The sequence below is a fragment of the Micropterus salmoides genome, unplaced genomic scaffold (assembly GCF_014851395.1).
Source record: "Micropterus salmoides isolate LMB-PRFRI ecotype aquatic unplaced genomic scaffold, ASM1485139v1 Ms_hic_scaffold_2785, whole genome shotgun sequence".
In the NCBI taxonomy this organism is placed as follows: domain Eukaryota; kingdom Metazoa; phylum Chordata; class Actinopteri; order Centrarchiformes; family Centrarchidae; genus Micropterus; species Micropterus salmoides.
The window spans coordinates 1-18,595 of record NW_024042023.1 but is presented as its reverse complement, the minus strand read 5'-3'; the positions used below and the strand labels follow the sequence as shown (position 1 = coordinate 18,595).

The window sequence follows — 18,595 nt, the reverse complement described above, 5'->3', positions numbered from 1 at the left end:
TAACTAATATACTCAAATCCACATAAACACCTTTTACGTGTAAATGTCACACGGCTGTGTATTTTATTTCTGTTTGTTCTGACTGTATCATATTCGTGTTCGTCTGATCATTTCAACATGAAGTCACTACACTGACTGCAAAAACACCAGCTTTAATGGCCTTCAGCTCAAATAACAGCTTAGGGTTGGAAATCCCACAATGCAGTGCTTCACATTTGATTTGTATAGACGCATACCCGTTGATGTCACTTCACCTTCCGGAACACACTGGACTGAGTGGCAGAACATCTGTTACCATGGCTGCGTTTAGCAAACCGGGAGTAAAACAAGTGATTATTTGCTCAAATTAAAGGCGGTCGGACTCAACAGTGATCCGTATTGTTTGCCAAAGAACCAGTGGTGCAGCTCTTTCCCATTTTAGATGTGTTGTCTGTATTTTAGCTGATTCAAGCTAACACAGCTGCTGCTGCTTGTCTTTCTGCCACTCAGTGAGCGTAACTGCGTTCTGTGACATCATGCGCACACCCGCTATACCAGACCAGCTTCAGGGCTCCTGGACTCTGCTGGACCTTTAATTTACCAGCTGGTCTGAGAACAGAGAAGTGATTAACGAGGTCCAGTAAGATCAGCTGATTCCAGAGCAGACGTGTTTCAGCCGTAAGCCTCGACTCGAACTGATGATCAGACCACAGACACAGATCTGAGTAAACTTAAAATTAGGGCTCTAAAATATTAGAAGCTGTGAAAAACAGTGTGTTCAGGGACAGGGAGGGAAAGCTCCTTGTTATTAAAATGACTGTACCAACTGAACGCTGTGTTTGCTGTTTCCTGTCGCATGTTCTTCTCTACAGTTTCTGGTCTCTCATGTTTCTGGTCTTGTTGATGTGTTTTGTTCTTTCAGGCTTCTTTTAGCTTTCAGTATGCGTCTGCCGATGAGGTACAGCTCCCAGCATGCAGCTCTGCCCTGCATCAAACCTTCTGCTTTAGCTTCACTCAGCGACTGCACTGCACCTTCAGTCCACCTTAAATATCATCTGGTTTAAGGTTTCCAGTAGGCCACGCTCCCTGTAAAGGTTTAAGCCTCGTTCTCGACTCCCCATCTTGTTTGTTTTTCCTGCCTTTTCGACAAGTTCCGCCCTACCGTGCTGTGATTGGCTAGTACTCGTCACTTGTGGTTGGATGCTAGCAAAGGATACAAGCAAGTCCAAATGCAAGCGATGGTACAGAGCGGTGCTAACAAAACCAGCAGAGCACAGCACCTGCAGGGCCGACCCGCCGACCTCTATAAAGAACCTGGAGGGGCTGGAGACTTTCAACATCCGTGAAATATTAAACCAGACGGCCCAGAAAACTGTAGTTGATAAGCCAGCTGTCCTGTTGTTGGCCCAACAGACATGTTGAATTCTCAAAGCTAAGCTAACCCCCTCAGAGCTGTCAGACCTGAGGAACATCAGACAGTTTCAGATAGGAAAACACTAAGACTAAAGTCAGAAGGAAGGTAACTGATGCTGTTCTGCTGAACACACAGTAACTTTTGGTGTGAGGGAGGGCTCGATTCGATGTAATGAATACTGATGTTTTAGAAATTTCCGTAGACAGTACGGAGGTAAACGCACTGCGGCCGACTCATCACGTTGAGCTTCATGGTTTGCTGTTTGAAGCGTTAGATGGTAACGCAGCAACACGTTATCAGAGCTCACTTCCTCCATAAGTGCTATGCAACTCACTCAGCCGCCATTATCATTTACCCCCTCACTCCCCCGTCAGTCATGTGACCTCTGTCAGTCATGTGACCTCTGCCTGTACGACCTCACTTCCCTTCCTGAAAATGGTTCATGTTTGTTTCAGAAACTTCAAACTTTATTCTAAACCTTTGAACCTGTAATCATTACTAATCAGTCCTTACATTTATTTACAGTAAATGCCGAAACGTATTTGTGAAGTAAAGCAGATGAACGACTTGGTGTTGTGATTCTGAGGTTCATATTATTCAACTGAAGGTTTCTGAAACAGAAATGACTGTACACTCTGTCCAGGCAGTGAACGCCTCACATCGTCTCCCTCCTTCATGGCGTCTTGATCATGTGACGCTGCGTTGTTTGTCGACTCACTCCAGATTTATTTTGTTCTCCAGATGTTCATCGATAACTTCCAGACGGCTAAAGAAGCTCTGAGCGCCGCCACAGCTCAGGCGGCGGAGAAGGCGGCGTCCAGAGTTCGGGGCTTCGCCCAGAAGAGTTTCCGTCTGTCCATGGACATCAAGCTGAAGGCACCGCTCATCATCATCCCGCAGTCCTCCACCTCCCATAATGCCGTGGTGGCGGATCTGGGTCTGATCACGGTGGGGAACAGCTTCTCCCTGCTGCCGGCTGAAGGCTTCTGTCTGCCGGCGGTGGTGGAGAAGATGGACATCAAGCTGACTCAGCTGAAACTCTCCAGGTATCAAAGCTCTGAGGATCAGTAGACTCGGTCTCAGTGAGCAGGGATGTTCTGAAACCGTTTTTTGATCGGGTCAATTAGCATCCGTGAGCTCTAAACGAGGAAAATCAAAGGATCATGAAAAGATGTAGTTCAGGCGTCCTGAAGGCCCAGTCACACCAGCACTTTCACCGATTCACTCACAGCACAACAAATCTCTGGTGAACCAATAACAAGCCGAGAGCTGAGCTCTGAGAGCCGCTCACCCCTACAGCTTCACTGCTGTCGGGGTGATTATTCACATATATAAAGCTGATCATCTGGGCCACGAGGCCTACTGGATCTCACAGCTCTATCACACAACGCAACTGCAGAAGGGTTTGGAGGTCGAGGACAGGAGCAGTAGACCCTCCCCAGGCCGAACCCCAAAATCCAGCCCGTCAGAAAGACCTCTCCGGACGACCTTAACTAGTAGTGGTGGGAATCACCAGAGGCCCCACGATACAATATTATCACAATACTTATGTCACGATACGATATTATCACTATACTTATGTCACGATACGATATTATCACAATACTTATGTCACGATACGATATTATTGCAATTTTAAACATATTGCAATTTATTGCAATATTTTATCTTTTTCCCAACTTCAAATTGTGTCCCCAAAGGAAAATTCTTTTTCTAGTGGACTGAAAAAGCAATTTTATTTAAACAAACTTCTCATGTACAATTTATATAATAAAAGATCGATACTTGACGTTCGTGTTATGATACGATATTGCCTTGCAAAATATTGCGATACTATGCTGTATCGATTTTTTTTTTTCCCCCACCCGTACTCTCTAGCTACAGCAGTTCACCAGCTAGCCCTGTGAATGGTCAGTACGTTATTAAGCCACATTTTGCCTTAAGACAGAGAGAGGAACATTGTATACAAAGCCTGTATTTAGTCGGGCAGATTAGTTTACATGTACCGTAGAGTCTTCATCAGGGCAGGCTTAGGGTTAGGATCACCTCCGGTACTCTATAAACACAAGGCACCAGAAAAACCCAGTCATTGGAGGGAGAGAGTGAAGTGGCTGTTTCTGTTTCGGTGTCTGAGCGTCCTTGAACACACCAACAGGAAGCGTTTTCACAACATCCGAGCTGCACTGAAACATGCAGATGACCAAACACAGAAACAGAAAGCTGAGTAAATTCTGGATACTTGTGTTTTTAGAACCACGCTGAAACAAGACTCCTCTCAGCCTGACTTTGAGATCCTCCAGCCAATCAACTTACAGCTGCTCGTCACCAGGAACCTGGCTGCTTCCTGGTTCACCAAGTTTCCTGGAGTCCAGGTCCAGGGGGTCCTGCGGTCCCTCAACGTAGGTCTTGCGTGTTTGTTGTTGTTTAAACTGTGATGGATCAGTTCTTCAGAAAAAGACGTGAAACGGTGTCGTGTGTTTGTCAGATGAGTCTGGGCGAGGAAGACCTCGGGGTGCTGATGATGGTCCTGGTGGAGAACATCGGGGAGGGGAGTAAAGAGCACAGCATGGATGTCAAAAGACAGGTGGCTCAAGGTAACTTTACTCTCAGTGCATGATGGGAAATCTACCTGTCCTACATCAACACGATAATCACTGTTTGGTTCAGTGTGCAGCCTAACCTGATTAGTCAGACACTGAATGAAGCTCTGGAGACGGTGGAATGTGTTTGTTAATGACCTCATTTCCTCCTCAGAGAAGGCGGAGCTTGCTCAGCAGCCGGTGGAGATGGTATCGTTACAGACGGGATCAGCTTTGGCCGCCACCACCACCATGAGCCTGACTGAAAACACCGTCAACGTTCTCCTCAATTTTGAAATCAAAGAGGTAAAAATCTTTAAATGCTGTGACGAGCTGGATTCAGGTTTTTCTCTGCAAACCGAGACAATATAGAAAAGACGTCTTCCTCCTGTCAGTCGAAGTTCGGACCGGACAAAGCTGTCCCCCTCCCATCACCTTGAGTCTGACATCAGAAATCCTAAAAATAAAACAAACTGATATTGTAGCTTCTGGTCCGATCAGGAACAGCTCACCTGATATTGTAGCTGCCGGTCCGGTCCGATCAGGAACAGCTCACCTGATATTGTAGCTGTCGGTCCGGTCCGATCAGGAACAGCTCACCTGATATTGTAGCTGCCGGTCCGGTTCGATCAGGAACAGCTCACCTGATATTGTAGCTGCCGGTCCGGTCCGATCAGGAACAGCTCACCTGATATTGTAGCTGTCGGTCCGGTCCGATCAGGAACAGCTCACCTGATATTGTAGCTGCCGGTCCGGTCCGATCAGGAACAGCTCACCTGATATTGTAGCTGTCGGTCCGGTCCGATCAGGAACAGCTCACCTGATATTGTAGCTGTCGGTCCGGTCCGATCAGGAACAGCTCACCTGATATTGTAGCTGCCGGTCCGGTCCGATCAGAAACCATTCATCCCCATCGACTCTCTGATTGTTCCTCCAACATGGCGGCGCTCTGCCGACCTTATTTTACATGTTCTGTTTCCTGTTTCCTCTTGAAGGTGCTGCTGACCCTAAAGAAGCCCAGAGAGCAGAAGGAGTCACCTTTCCTGGTCTTTCATGTCGCTCACCTGGGCATCAACACCGAAGTCAGGAAGTACGACATGTGTGCCACGACGTACATCAACAAGATCACCATGAAGTGCCTGGAGTTCGAAGGTCAGAGCCTCTCAGCGGGTTCAGTAATACTCGTCCTCTGTCAATGTTCCTGTGGGGTATAAAACTGCCCCTTCTGTGGTGTCCCAGCTACTTCCTGTTTGGACAGGAAGCTGCAGGTGTACATGTCATCAAACATAAACGTATAGCAGTATGATGATGTGATGTTTGTCTTGTTTCAGACTCCAGCGGCGAGCCGTTGTGTCTCATCAGCTCCTCGGTAGAGTCTGGAGCTGAACTGCTCAAAGTGCAGTATTTCAAGGTGATGACATCAGCAATGATCTGATTACCTGTTGAGATGCACAGGTGTGCTGTCATCGCCCAGAGCAGGAGATGATTCAGTGTTTTCAATCAACTTCAACTTCCTGTTTGTTTGACCGTTTTCTCAGGCCGACCGCTCGGGGCCGAACTTCTGCACAGTGCACAAGAACACGGAACAGATGATCAACGTGAGTCTGTACGCACACGCACACTGACACACTCACACTCAGTTAATGTTAGAGTGGGAAATAAAACTCTTTGGCTCCACCTGGTGGTGGGATGAGCGATGGCAGTGCAGCCGAGTGATTTATTTTAATGGTCTGGACAACATTTTCCAAGAAGTGCCTTTGAAAGCACTCTGTAAGTTAGTCCTGCCGACAGGTAGAGCGGGTGGTCACAGGTTCGATCCCCTCTGAACACAGCACCCTGCGTGGTAGCTGACCTGGAGATAACGCCTCTCTCTCTAGGTAACCTTCACCTCTCTGGACCTCATGCTCCACACTGAGGCTCTGCTGTCAGCCATCAACTTTCTGTCGATTGCGCTGTCGTCCAGCAGCGTGACGTCTCCAGAGAAGGAGATCAGACCGAGGACAGAGGACAAGACGGTCTCCACCAAGTCCAGTCAGTACAGCATTCCCTCATGATGTAGTGAAAACAGACTCAGCATGGCGGACCGGCTTTAATGTGTTGTGTTGTTTCCTGCCAGCTGCCCTGGTGTCACCGGCAGACAGCGAGGTCATCGACCTGAAGGTGACGATGACGCTGGGAGCCTTCAACGTCCTGGTCTGCGACCAAAGCTGCAACATGGCTGACATCAAGATCCAAGGTACTGAATCGTGAGTTTTTGTCTGCTGTCCATTGGTCAGCACCAACCCTAACCGTTTGATGTGTCCTGCAGGTCTTAATGGCTCTCTGCTGGTGCAAGGACCACAAACTGACATATCGGCCCGCTTGAGAGACTTCATCGTCCTCAACGTTGATCCCAGAAGCATCCACAAGAAGGTATTAAAGCACCATATGAGAGAGTTTTTGAAGCCCAGATGACGTATGAATAAAACAAACAACCACGGACGACTCTAGACTTTCCCAGACTAACCTGAACCTGTTTCCTTGGACCACCCTGGAGTGCCCCAGACTCTTGTAGACTACCCTGTGCTGCCACAGATGACACTAAAATCCCCACTAAAGTACCCTGAGGATACTACCTGGGAGTACTCAGATCAGCCTAGACCACCCCTGAACAGAATCATTCCCCTCAGACTACCATGAACAACCACACACCACCCTGGGTCCAAGACTACATTACACTACTTTAGACTACTGTTGACATACTCAGACTACCATGGACTGCCAAGGACTATTTACTACCATGGGCTGATACTTCAGTACCAAGTCAATACCAAAACTCTGAAGACATGACAGTACACGTTTTTCTAGGTACTGAATGTCCTGTTATTGAAGGACTACCACAGACTTCACTGGACTCCAGTACTACATTATAATACCTCATACTTCCTTTGGCATACTCAGAGTATGCTGGACTCGTCTAAATTGTCCCGGTCTACAACAGACGGACCTGGATTGTCTATACTGCTGTCGTTGAACTCTTCTGTCCTTCAGGCCATCTCCATCGTGGGTGATGAGGTGTTCAGCTTCACCATGAGTCTGACGCCCAACGCCACAGAGGGCGCCGGCTACGCCGACACCTCCAAAACCGACGGCAGGGTGAAGCTGAACGTGGGCTGCATCCAGGTGGTTTACCTGCACAAGTTCATCGTGTCTCTGCTGGTGAGTTTGAGATTTTTAATAAGAAGCAGGTAGTTGGAACCTGGGAGAGTTTCACAGGCTTGGATTATAGCAGAGATACAGACAGGAAATATGGTGCCGCAGCTGGGAATCGAACCGAGGACATTGAGTTTATATGTTTATGCTCCCTGATCATCTCTGAAGCATCATAGTTTGTAAAACAGGTGAAATCTGTTTTTTTATAATTAGTATTATTTCAGTTTTTGGTGAATAAAGACATTTTAATGCAGTTTTTTTAGGTTTAAATTTAGTTCATAACGGTTTTCATTGTTTACGTCTTTTCGTTCAGAACTTCGCCAACAACTTCCAGATGGCTAAAGAAGCTCTGAGCGCCGCCACAGCTCAGGCGGCGGAGAAGGCGGCGTCCAGCGTTCGAGACTTTGCGCAGAAGAGTTTCCGTCTGGCCATGGACATCAAGCTGAAGGCTCCGCTCATCGTCATCCCCCAGTCCTCCACCTCCCATGATGCACTTGTGATGGACCTGGGTCTGATCACGGTGGGAAACAGCTTCTCTCTGCTACCCGTCGATGGATGCCCGCTGCCGGCCGTCATCGACAACATGGACGTCCAGTTGACGCAACTCAAACTCTCCAGGTCAGTTAGTCCTGTTCAGATTTGAGATCTGCACCAGAACCACAGAAAATCACATGAAACCAAAGACTTTAGGGTTTAGTCTGGACTACAGATCATGTTCCTCCAGTCCCTTCTTTACTGCAACCCGGGACGAGCTCAGAAACTCTGAACCATTCCAACTTTTACTATGACTGTCCCCCTTGTCCCCTGATCCTGGTCCATGTGTAATCTTGCTCAGTGAACATGTAAACTCTGTTGTCTATCAGGACCCTTATGGACCCGGCGACGTGTCGACCCTGCAGTGAGCTTCTGGAACCGGTAAACCTGAACCTGAACATTAAGAGGAACCTGGCTGCTTCCTGGTACAAGAAGATGGTCGCTGTGGAGGTCGATGGACATCTGAAGCCCATGAAGGTGAGGGGGGAGTGTTGATGGGCTGGAAGGCCAGGAAAACCAGGGGGCCCAGACTGATGGTGGTTTTAAGAAACCTGGAGGCCCAAGCTGATGGTGGTTTTAAGAGACCTGGAGGCCCAGGCTGATGGTGGTTATAAGAAACCAGGAGGCCCAGGCTGAGGGTGGTTATAAGAAACCTGGAGGCCCAGGCTGAGGGTGGTTATAAGAAACCTGGAGGCCCAGGCTGAGGGTGGTTATAAGAAACCAGGAGGCCCAGGCTGAGGGTGGTTATAAGAAACCAGGAGGCCCAGGCTGAGGGTGGTTATAAGAAACCAGGAGGCCCAGGCTGATGGTGGTTTTAAGAAACCTGGAGGCCCAGGCTGATGGTGGTTTTAAGAAACCTGGAGGCCCAGGCTGATGGTGGTTTTAAGAAACCTGGAGGGCCCAGGCTGATGGTGGTTTTAAGAAACCTGGAGGCCCAGGCTGATGGTGGTTATAAGAAACCAGGAGGCCCAGGCTGATGGTGGTTTTAAGAAACCTGGAGGCCCAGGCTGATGGTGGTTATAAGAAACCAGGAGGCCCAGGCTGATGGTGGTTATAAGAAACCAGGAGGCCCAGGCTGATGGTGGTTTTAAGAAACCTGGAGGCCCAGGCTGATGGTGGTTATAAGAAACCAGGAGGCCCAGGCTGATGGTGGTTATAAGAAACCAGGAGGCCCAGGCTGATGGTGGTTATAAGAAACCAGGAGGCCCAGGCTGATGGTGGTTTTAAGAAACCAGGAGGCCCAGGCTGATGGTGGTTATAAGAAACCAGGAGGCCCAGGCTGATGGTGGTTTTAAGAAACCAGGAGGCCCAGGCTGATGGTGGTTTTAAGAAACCAGGAGGCCCAGGCTAACAGCTGACTGGAACGTCTCCTGTAGTCGTGGGTTTCCTGCTGAGGTAGACCTGAATCATAGACCACCTCCACCAGCATCATAAAGACCAACGCCACATATTTAACCTGCTGTCTGAGCTCACTGTCTCCCTGCAGACGGTCTCTAACTCCTCTGCTCTTCTTTTTGCAACCAGTCGACTCGTACATCCCCAAAGGTACGGTTCCCTCTGAGCCTGGTTCTGGAGCAGTGTAGCGTCACTAGTCTCCTCTGTAGTGAAACCTGAAGGCAGCTGGTCTGTAGTGAACCCACACCTGAGAGTCTGTAGACGTCCCCTTCAGGATCAGTGTTGAGGGGCTCCTGGTGTGTCTGATGATCCCTGTAATCCCCCCACCACCACACACACACCCACCCACCCAGTGTCTTTGTTCTGTTTGGGTTGAGGGAGCAGCAGTAACAGTAACCAGGTGTGCTGACAGGTTAACGATGATCCCTCAGTCTGTACTAAGTTCTGTGTCCGTGCCGGGCCTGTAGGTGGAGCTGAGCCAGGACGACCTGACGGTGCTGCTCAGGATCCTGATGGAGAATCTGGGAGAGGCTGGTGGTCTGGAGCCTCCCGCCCCGAGACAGGAGGCCAGCGTGCAGCTCCGGGCGGCCGGAGGCCCCCTGCAGGTCTGCCAGGACCGATCCATGTCCACAGATGTTCAAGTATGTAGAAGCTCCTTCTGTGTCTCAGCTGCTGATGTGGTCTGTGTTTGAGTTCAGGGGATGCTGGGAAGCCCGCTGGAAGCAGTGACGAAGAGGAGGACGAAGCTGTGGAGACCATGAAGTTTAACTTCACCATCGAGTCTCTTGGTCTGATTCTGTACAGCAATGACCCAAAACAGGTCAGTCAGTACAGCTGCTGGAAGACCAGCTCTTTAATGTCTGACCTTCATCCTAAACCATCTCTGCACAATAATCCAGGTATTATTATGTACGCTGATGAGGATTCTTTAATGAGCACTAATAAACCGGGCTGGGGTCATGCGATCAGTTCCTCCCCCTGGAAGAACCACAGTAATTTAAAGGAGCCTGTGATGAGTGCCATTCACAAACCCAGTCAGTATGTAAAGAGATGGCTTTAATAACGTGGTTAAGGACTTTTATACCTGCATTGGAAATTCTTCTTCTGCTTCTGCTTCTGCTTCTTCTGCTTCTTCTGCTGCTTCTTCTGCTTCTTCTTCTTCTGCTGCTTCTTCTTCTGCTTCTGCTTCTGCTTCTGCTTCTTCTTCTTCTGCTTCTGCTTCTTCTGCTTCTTCTGCTTCTGCTTCTGCTCCTTCTTCTGCTTCTTCTTCTTCTGCTTCTTCTTCTTCTTCTTCTGCTTCTGCTTCTGCTTCTTCTGCTTCTTCTGCTTCTGCTTCTTCTGCTTCTGCTCCTTCTTCTGCTTCTTCTGCTTCTTCTGCTTCTTCTTCTTCTTCTGCTTCTTCTTCAAGTGTGCCAGAGCTACATACGTTTATAACCTTGTATTTATTAATTGATGTAATCCCAAAATCCCCTTGGTACCGTCAGTACTCTGGTCCGTCCTGCTTCCGCTGCTGGTCCTCGTTCTTCAGGTCACGAGCGTGAAATCTTTCCCTCCTTACTTCCTGAGATAAATGCCATCACTCTCTCGTACCCGGGTTGGACTGAACCGCCATGCCGGACGTTCGAAGCGTCTGGCCGGCTACGTGTTTGGAGGTCTTTGGGGCTTAGGTGATCTGAATCAGGACCAGCTGGTCCAGGATCAGCACTCTGATTGTTGTTCCTGTTCCTGTCAGCCGTTGGACCTGCAGCACCAGAAGAACCTGAGACTGGGCGAGTTCGCGCTCCACCTGCTGAAGACTTCAGGGAAGATCCTGGCCAACGGCAGCATGGAGGTGTCCACTGTCCTCAGCGCCTGCACGCTGGACGACATGAGGACAGGCATGGACAGGGTGACCTCACGGTGAGTCACATGACCTCTGAGACTTCTTTCAGAGAAGAAGTGATCTGAAGACTTTGAGCAGGCAGATTGAAAAGGACTTTCTCTTCTGCAGCTGAGTGTTTGTTTGGATAGGAAACGGCACCGCTGCAGTAAAAGTCTTTTATTACAGAACAGCTTGTTTTAAACCTCACTTTATTAGAAAACATGTAAAATTGTATTTTGTCTTTACACTAAATTTACATCCATAAATAAATTAGATTTTGGATGCATTTAGAACAAAAACTAGCAGTGGTTTGTAGTGACACCCGTAAATCTGTGGCTGTTATCAATCAGTGTTTATCCTACTGATAATGGTCTCATTCTCAGTGAAGTCCCTGCGTTACGTCCTTAACTTTCCCTGCTGTGTTTCCTGTTTCCTCAGCATGGTGGGGCGGAGAGACGAGGAGAGCTCCGAGGCCATGGTGGAGGTGACGTATCGACAGAGTGCTGCAGAACGGGAGGTGGTGGCTGTCCTGCAGAAACTCTACCTGTGTGCCAGCGTGGAGTTTCTGATGGCCGTCGCAGATTTCTTTCTGCAGGCTCTGCCACAGAGTTCCACTCGGACCACCGCCTCTGCACCGAGCGACAGACTGCCACTGAGACAGACTGCCGAGCCGCGAGCCGACGCCAAGACCGGTTAGACCAAGAGATCCACACTAACACAAGGCCGGGCTGCTTATTTAAAAAAAAAAATGAGCATCAGATTTTAAACATGATAATCACAAATGAATACTGTGGAAAGGGGTTGGGACCCCCTAACTGGATCTAAAGATGAATCTGACAGCTTGTAGATGAGCAACAGTCCTTCTGAACACAGTTTTTTTTGTGGGAATTTGTTTTAATCTTTGCTTTTTGAATTACTGCCTCAAATCCCTCTTTGGTTCAGCTGGTCACAGGTGAAGAAGTAGCAGATTAGATTTTATTCATCAGTAAAGTGAAAGTAAAGACAGACATAAACCCACAGTAGAATGTAGACTGAAACCAGACCACCTGTTGGTCTTCTCTCTGCAGTCTCGATGGTCAGGACTCGTCTTCGGGCGGTGGTGGTGGACCCAGAGGTGGTGTTTGTAGCCAGCCTGATGAAAGCGGACGCCCCCGCTCTCGTGGCCTCATTTCAGTGTGACTTGACCCTGCAGGCCGAGGAGGACGCTACCCAGAACATGAGAGCCAACCTGAGGGAGCTGAAAGTCCTGGCCTGCCCGTTCATCCAAAACAAGAAGGACAAGGCTGTTACCACTGTAAGGTCACATGAACGTGGGGGTCACATGTGGGGTCACAGAAGGTCTTAAGATTTAAAGACCAGTCTTTTTTAATTCTATATTTTTTATCATTACAAACAAACAATGTGTCTGTCATTTTCAAATTTTTTTATTTATCCAGGCAGGTTAGTTAAGAACAAAAGTCCTATTTAGAACTACGGCCTGGCAAGACATCCTCATGAAGAGTTTTACTGCCTGTCAGCTCTGAACCAGCTTGTTCCTCCTGAAAACGTAAATCTTCTGTAGGAACACCTCACAGATGCACTTTCATTTCTGTAATTTTCTATCAAACAAACAGGAAGAAGTGGTTCATTTGTTGGGGGACTATTTTCTCTGGCGGATGAATCCACAAGTGGTGCTTTAACACAATATTTTCCATGTGAACTGAAAAGTGTCCCATGTTGTTCAGACTACAGTCTCCAACAGGGGGAGCTGTTTACTCACAGTTAGCTGTTCTAGTTTGAGTTTGTCATCTGTAGTGAAACCACAGGAAGCTGGACAGTAAACATGTGAAACAATCTTCTATTATTCAGTCCGTCTGCTTTATGCTGAAGGTCAGTCTGACTCTTTCCAACAGGTGTTGAGACCCTGCTCACTCGCCCTGGAAACCAAAACCCACGCTAACCAAGGACTGAGCGGCTCTGTGATGGTGGAGGAAGTCATTATCAAGGTCCGTTCATTTGTCTCAGTTTGTAAAAATGTATAAATGGATGTAATCAGATTTTAAAATGCTTGTTTAAAACCCGTCTGACCATTGGCTGGCCTCACGGTGATATCAGTGTGTCGTCATAAAGAAACAGCGAAGACCAGTTCCAGGTGGTGGGCCAACAATGTACTCATCATCAGCGGGTCTTTGTCCTGCAGATCTCACCGTTCATCCTCAACACGGTGATGACAATAACAGCCGCCATGACGGCAAAGCAGTGTGACGAGCAGAGTCAGGAGTTAAGGCCGGGCGTCGACGACCTCTGGTCGGTCATGAACATCTACGGCTGTAATTTCTGGTTCCTGGGGGTGGACCAGGCTGCCGAGGTCACCGAGAACTTCAGAGAGCAGGACGGACACAACGAGGGCGAGAGCTTTGCTGCAGAGGTCAAGGTACAACATCTCAGAATAAACATTTTAGTTTTTTAGAATGAGGTGGGTGGATCTGTTTCCTGTTGATGATGTGTTGTCGCCCCACAGGTGGTCCAGGTGACTCTGGAGTCCGGTTTGGGTCATCGGACCGTCCCTCTGCTGCTGGCCGAGTCCTCCTTCAATGGATCGGCCAAAAACTGGTCGTCTCTGCTGCAGCTGACAGCCGACATGACGCTGGAGGTAAGGCCTGGTCCTTTAGACGTGAGCCGGTCCTTCACACCTGAATCTGAGCCAGATGTTTCATCATGTGTGTTGCTGACATGTGTCTGCAGGTTAACTACTTTAATGAGCTTCATGCAGTGTGGGAGCCTCTGATCGAACGAGTTGACAGTGGCAAACGCAGATGGAACCTGCAGCTCGAGGTAAACCTACTAGCTGTTAGCCATTAGCTGCTGCTCCACCCCTTCTCTTTTACCTTTGTGTTTGTAAGCTGCAGATGTTTTGTTTCTGGTACATTAAATCTCTTGGAGCTGTTCAAATTGCTGTCCCTGGCGTTTACACTGTCCTCTACTGAACCTGGACGTTGTTCCTGATGCACTTTGTCATTGAGGCCGCTCAGAATCACATCTGACAAATAAATCAGTTACAATCAACCAATCACATCCCAGCACCTGCACCATCACCAGACAGTAACACCAAAATGCAATATACCGTTTGCAGCCATAAGAAATAATACAGACACAGTTTCAGCCTGTTCTGCAGTATAAACAATGTCTAAATCCATGAACACTTTGAGGTTTCAGACAGTTCTGTCCTCCCAAAAGAAGGTCTGAAGTTCATTCAAATATCCATTCCCTTCTGATGAGTCCCCAAAATAATCAATGAAGTATTTACAGAAAATTTGCCTCGGTGTCCAGAACAGTTCCAGTGTAAGCACTCCCCAGAAAGAATCAGTTTCTATGGTCAGCACTGATCCGGCCCGGAGTCACCTGTTGGTCTGCAGTCAGAGTCAGCCAGGAAGTACACATTTACTATTTCTCAGCCCGGAGTGTTGGAACGGCAACGGTGGAGAGTATCTTATAGATTTGAGAAGGACTGACGTCTCTGCAGTCGGTTCTGATGGGCCGACGGACCACCCCTTATCCCCATCAGCTGTGCCATGCTGATGGGTTGAACTGTGTTGGCATAGAAGACTGGATGTCACTGAATGAATGAATACGTATGTGTTGACGGGGCCCTCTGTAGGAAGGTATACTGAGATCGTGTTGTCAGAAAGTGGACACTGGAGAGACAAGGACAGTCCAACAGTGTCCAGAAGGTTCAGCGTATCAGGGCGTGTCTGTTTCTTAACTTCCTCAGTGACCTCCAGGAAAACGGACGGGTCTTCCCCTGAATCTCTGTCTCCTCTATGGAGGACTCATTCATCAGGAGTTCATCCACCATCCAACAAGATCCTCAATCAGGGTCAGCAGTTCTCCTCCTTGCCGAAAACAGTCTAGGCTAAGTCCCGTCCCTCTTCTAAGTCATCCGATGGTTTGCCAGAACCTCTTCGAGGTCGGCTGAAAGCCTCCATTTACAGGGAGCCATTGCAGAGAAGCTAGAACAGATGAAACAAGATCTCTTTTCCTGGTTCTTGTCAGAACATGTGCCGCTGCGTTCTAGATCAACTGGAGAGTCTAAAGGGACTTATTCAGCCTGATAATAAGGAACTGCAGTAATCCAGGATAGAAGGAACATATGCATGGACTAGTTTTTCCCTTTATGTATCCATTCATTATCTGTGCCTGCTTACTTAGAGTCTTCATGTCACCTGCATGTCTTTGGACTATGGGAGGAAACCCAGTCCAGTACAGGTGTCTTTAGTAAAGTGCACGCAGGATAAGGTCGGTGTTAGATCTGGAGTCTGCGCCAGCAGATGATGATTGTTAAATTAGTTAGATCCAAATTACAAAAACACCTGATAAGCATTGTCTTTGTCTTTGTTCCTGCAGATGAAGAACAACCCGGTCCAGGACAAGAGTCCCGTTCACGGAGACGACTTCGTCATTCTTCCTGAACCTCGCACAGCCATCAGCATCTGCTCCAAAGACACCATGAACATCACCGTCTCCCAGTGCAGCCTCAACGTCTTGTACAACCTCGCCAAGGTACACATCCTAACGTCTCCTGCCACCTCGACAAGGTACACATCATAACGTCTTCCACCACCTCCACAAGTTACACATCATAACGTCTTCCGCCACCTCGCCAAGGTACACATCCTAACGTCTCCTGCCACCTCGCCAAGGTACACATCCTAACGTCTCTCGCCACCTCGCCAAGGTACACATCCTAACGTCTCCTGCCACCTCGCCAAGGTACACATCCTAACGTCTTCCGCCACCTCGACAAGGTACACATCCTAACGTCTTCCGCCACCTCGACAAGGTACACATCCTAACGTCTTCCGCCACCTCGCCAAGGTACACATCTTAACGTCTTCCGCCACCTCGCCAAGGTACACATCTTAACGTCTTCCGCCACCTCAACAAGGTACACATTATAACGTCCTCATTATACTGATATATCACCCAGCCCTAGTCCACATGTTTCTTGTGTTATTAACTGTGATGTTTGCCATGTTACACATGGAGCTGTTGGATCCGTCCCCTGAGAGTACCTGACCTAGGATTTACTAGCACCTCCTGAGCAGAGCTGACATTTAGGTTCAGGAACAGTAGAAACAAAAGCAGAACCAGACACAATAGAAACTCCTGAAGTTACTGTGTTCTGAGACACCAACTGTTCATTCAGTGTATGAACAGCAGCAGTTGAACATTAATCATTTGCCCTTGTTTTGATCAGGTGTTCTCAGAGGGCACAGCCTCCACCTTCGACTCCTCTTTGAAAGAGAAAGCCCCCTTCACCATCAGAAACTCTCTTGGGATTCCTCTCATCGTGCAGCACAGCAGCAACCTGAGGCCGGTGGGGTCATCAGCGCAGGGACGGATACATGAGCTGTCCGTGGATCAGAGCATGGACCTGGAGTACTCTGTGTTCGAGCCGTCATCACGGGGCAAACTGTCAGCTCTGCAGCGGCAAGAGAGCTGCCTGTTCCACCTCACCATCGGTCAGAACGCTTCCCCTTCACTACAGTCTCTTTCTGCAACATATTTTACCTGCTGCGTGTATATAAGGAAGTACTGACTAAAGCAAAAAGGTTTCAGCTGAGATTTAAGGCCTCAGCAGAGTCAGACGGTCTCATGCAGCAGGATTCAGCAGGAAGGTTCTTCCAGAGAAAAGGCTAACGCTTAGATAATAATAGACGGATACCATTAGCCACAGTGATGTTGTTGGAGGTGCTCTAAACATCAGAACCACAGTCTAGCAGGACATTTGGATAGTAGCAGTTTTATTTATCTATGAATCTGTATAACTGTGTGAGAATAAAGATTCAAATTGGCTAACGTGTCTCTGAACCCACAGTTCCCTCCGGATACAGCGAGATCTCCAACATCGCTGTAGACAAACCGGGTCGACGTCTCTACAACATCCGTAGTCCGTTGATACCGGAGGCGGTCTCTGTGCTGCTGCAGATCGACGCTGCAGAGGGCAACAAGGTCATCACTGTCCGTTCGCCGCTGCAGGTCCGAATCCCAAACATAGTTCTCTGAAAGTCTAATATGTTTTGCTGAACCGGCAACAGGTTCATTTTTGTCTCTGTTTGTGTTTTCAGATAAAGAATCACTTCTCTGTGCCGTTCACCATCCTGATGTACTGTCCAAAGTCCAGGAGCCTGCAGAGCGTCGGACAGGCCGAACCTGAGAAAGAGTTTCACATCGCCTTAGAAACATACAGGTACCATCGCGCTGCCTTGCTCAGGGCAACAAGGGAACACGCCGCACCGTGAGCGTGGTGTCACTTTCCATCTCTGTAGTTTCATTTTTTTCATGTTCACATAGACGCTCTCTACTGCGCTAAACATTACGTCTGTTTACACCCAGAGTAAAAAAGAACAGCTGTTATATTATCCAGACAGCATGGGCAAAGGTAGGCGTCAGCTTCGTGATTGCTTCTTAAAAAGAGAGCGAACAAGAGCGAGAGGTCTCTTTCAGGTGGATTTAGTTTTAGTTGAACCGGCAGATTGGCTGTTTGACTGAATTGCTGACGGTGTGTAGTTCCTCTGGCGCCAGGGGTGCAGTAGATGTTGACCGTGTAGTCACAAAACTTTACCCTCCTCCCTTCCAGATGTCAGCTGTTTGTACGTCCGGCGGGTCGTCTGGAGGCTCAGTACGGTCCGTCCTCCACCTGCGTGGCGTGGAAGGAGCAGGTGCACCGCAGCTCGGAGGTGCGTTCGGTGCTGCAGTGTCCGGCGGCCGACAGCAGCCTGCTGCCGCTGATGGTCAGCACGCTGGCTGTCCCCGACGACCTGCGACACATCGCCAGCCACGGAGAGGAAGACTGGTACCCCGCCTACGTCATCCACCTCCACCCTGTGGCCACGCTACGCAACCTGCTGCCCTACACCGTCCGCTACTTGATGGAGGTACACAGAAAGAAGCAGAAGAGAGTCAACAACAGATAATCAAAGCACGATGATTGATTAGGTTCAGTTAGATCTGAATCTGCTTTGATCTGATCTGGTCTGATCTGGTCTCTCCCTCCTCAGAACTCAGCAGACACTTATGAGCTTCAGGAAGGAAGCACGTCGGACCTCCTGAACGCTCGTGTCTCAGGTGAGATCATGTCGTTGGTGCTGATGAGGTATCAGGGCCGCGACTGGCACGGACATCTTCGTGTCGAACAGGAAATGCCGGAGTTCTTTGCCGTGTGTCTCACGTGTGACTCGGACACCAACGTGACGGTGGATGTGAGCGTTCACGTGACGAGGACGGCGAGCCGCCTGCTGCTGTCACTCTTCAGCCCGTACTGGATCATCAACAAAACTTCTCGAGTGCTGCAGTACAGAGCAGAGGACGTCAGCTTCAAACACCCGGCCGACTGCCGAGCATCTTCCTGTTCTCTTTCAGGAAAAAGAACCTCTTCAGCAAGAACAAGGTGAGAAAGACACTTGGACAGATTCAGAGTTCCCATCGAGTCTACAGAGGCAATATCTGTGGCTGAGGCAACGTCCATCCGATAATAGTCACCCCTGCAACCATCAGCTAGATCTCCATCCATTTCCTGCTCTCTAGAGAAGAAACGCGTTAGATTTGAATGACCAGACAAACCCAGGTCACATCCTACCTGCAGTTCCTTGAATGGCCACT

At 48.7% G+C, this 18,595-nt stretch overlaps 1 protein-coding gene across 1 annotated transcript in view; it reads left to right on the top strand.

Annotated features, from left to right (window-relative positions):
• The window catches only part of LOC119881900 (vacuolar protein sorting-associated protein 13C-like), a gene marked incomplete at its 3' end in the record, with an annotated part of 48,365 nt that extends 29,982 nt beyond the window's left edge, over positions 1 to 18,383 (top strand). The window contains 29 exon segments of the mRNA XM_038691975.1: positions 2,135 to 2,439; positions 3,645 to 3,792; positions 3,879 to 3,987; positions 4,148 to 4,278; positions 4,968 to 5,124; positions 5,304 to 5,383; positions 5,511 to 5,570; positions 5,850 to 6,003; positions 6,089 to 6,208; positions 6,281 to 6,384; positions 7,003 to 7,170; positions 7,478 to 7,782; positions 8,028 to 8,175; positions 9,561 to 9,694; positions 9,787 to 9,913; positions 10,826 to 10,992; positions 11,393 to 11,646; positions 12,022 to 12,248; positions 12,847 to 12,939; positions 13,134 to 13,367; positions 13,455 to 13,586; positions 13,679 to 13,768; positions 15,338 to 15,493; positions 16,191 to 16,455; positions 16,812 to 16,972; positions 17,062 to 17,183; positions 17,574 to 17,871; positions 17,995 to 18,331; positions 18,334 to 18,383. Coding sequence (XP_038547903.1) covers positions 2,135 to 2,439; positions 3,645 to 3,792; positions 3,879 to 3,987; positions 4,148 to 4,278; positions 4,968 to 5,124; positions 5,304 to 5,383; positions 5,511 to 5,570; positions 5,850 to 6,003; positions 6,089 to 6,208; positions 6,281 to 6,384; positions 7,003 to 7,170; positions 7,478 to 7,782; positions 8,028 to 8,175; positions 9,561 to 9,694; positions 9,787 to 9,913; positions 10,826 to 10,992; positions 11,393 to 11,646; positions 12,022 to 12,248; positions 12,847 to 12,939; positions 13,134 to 13,367; positions 13,455 to 13,586; positions 13,679 to 13,768; positions 15,338 to 15,493; positions 16,191 to 16,455; positions 16,812 to 16,972; positions 17,062 to 17,183; positions 17,574 to 17,871; positions 17,995 to 18,331; positions 18,334 to 18,383 — 4,836 coding nt within the window.
• Between the last annotated feature and the right edge of the window lie 212 nt (positions 18,384 to 18,595).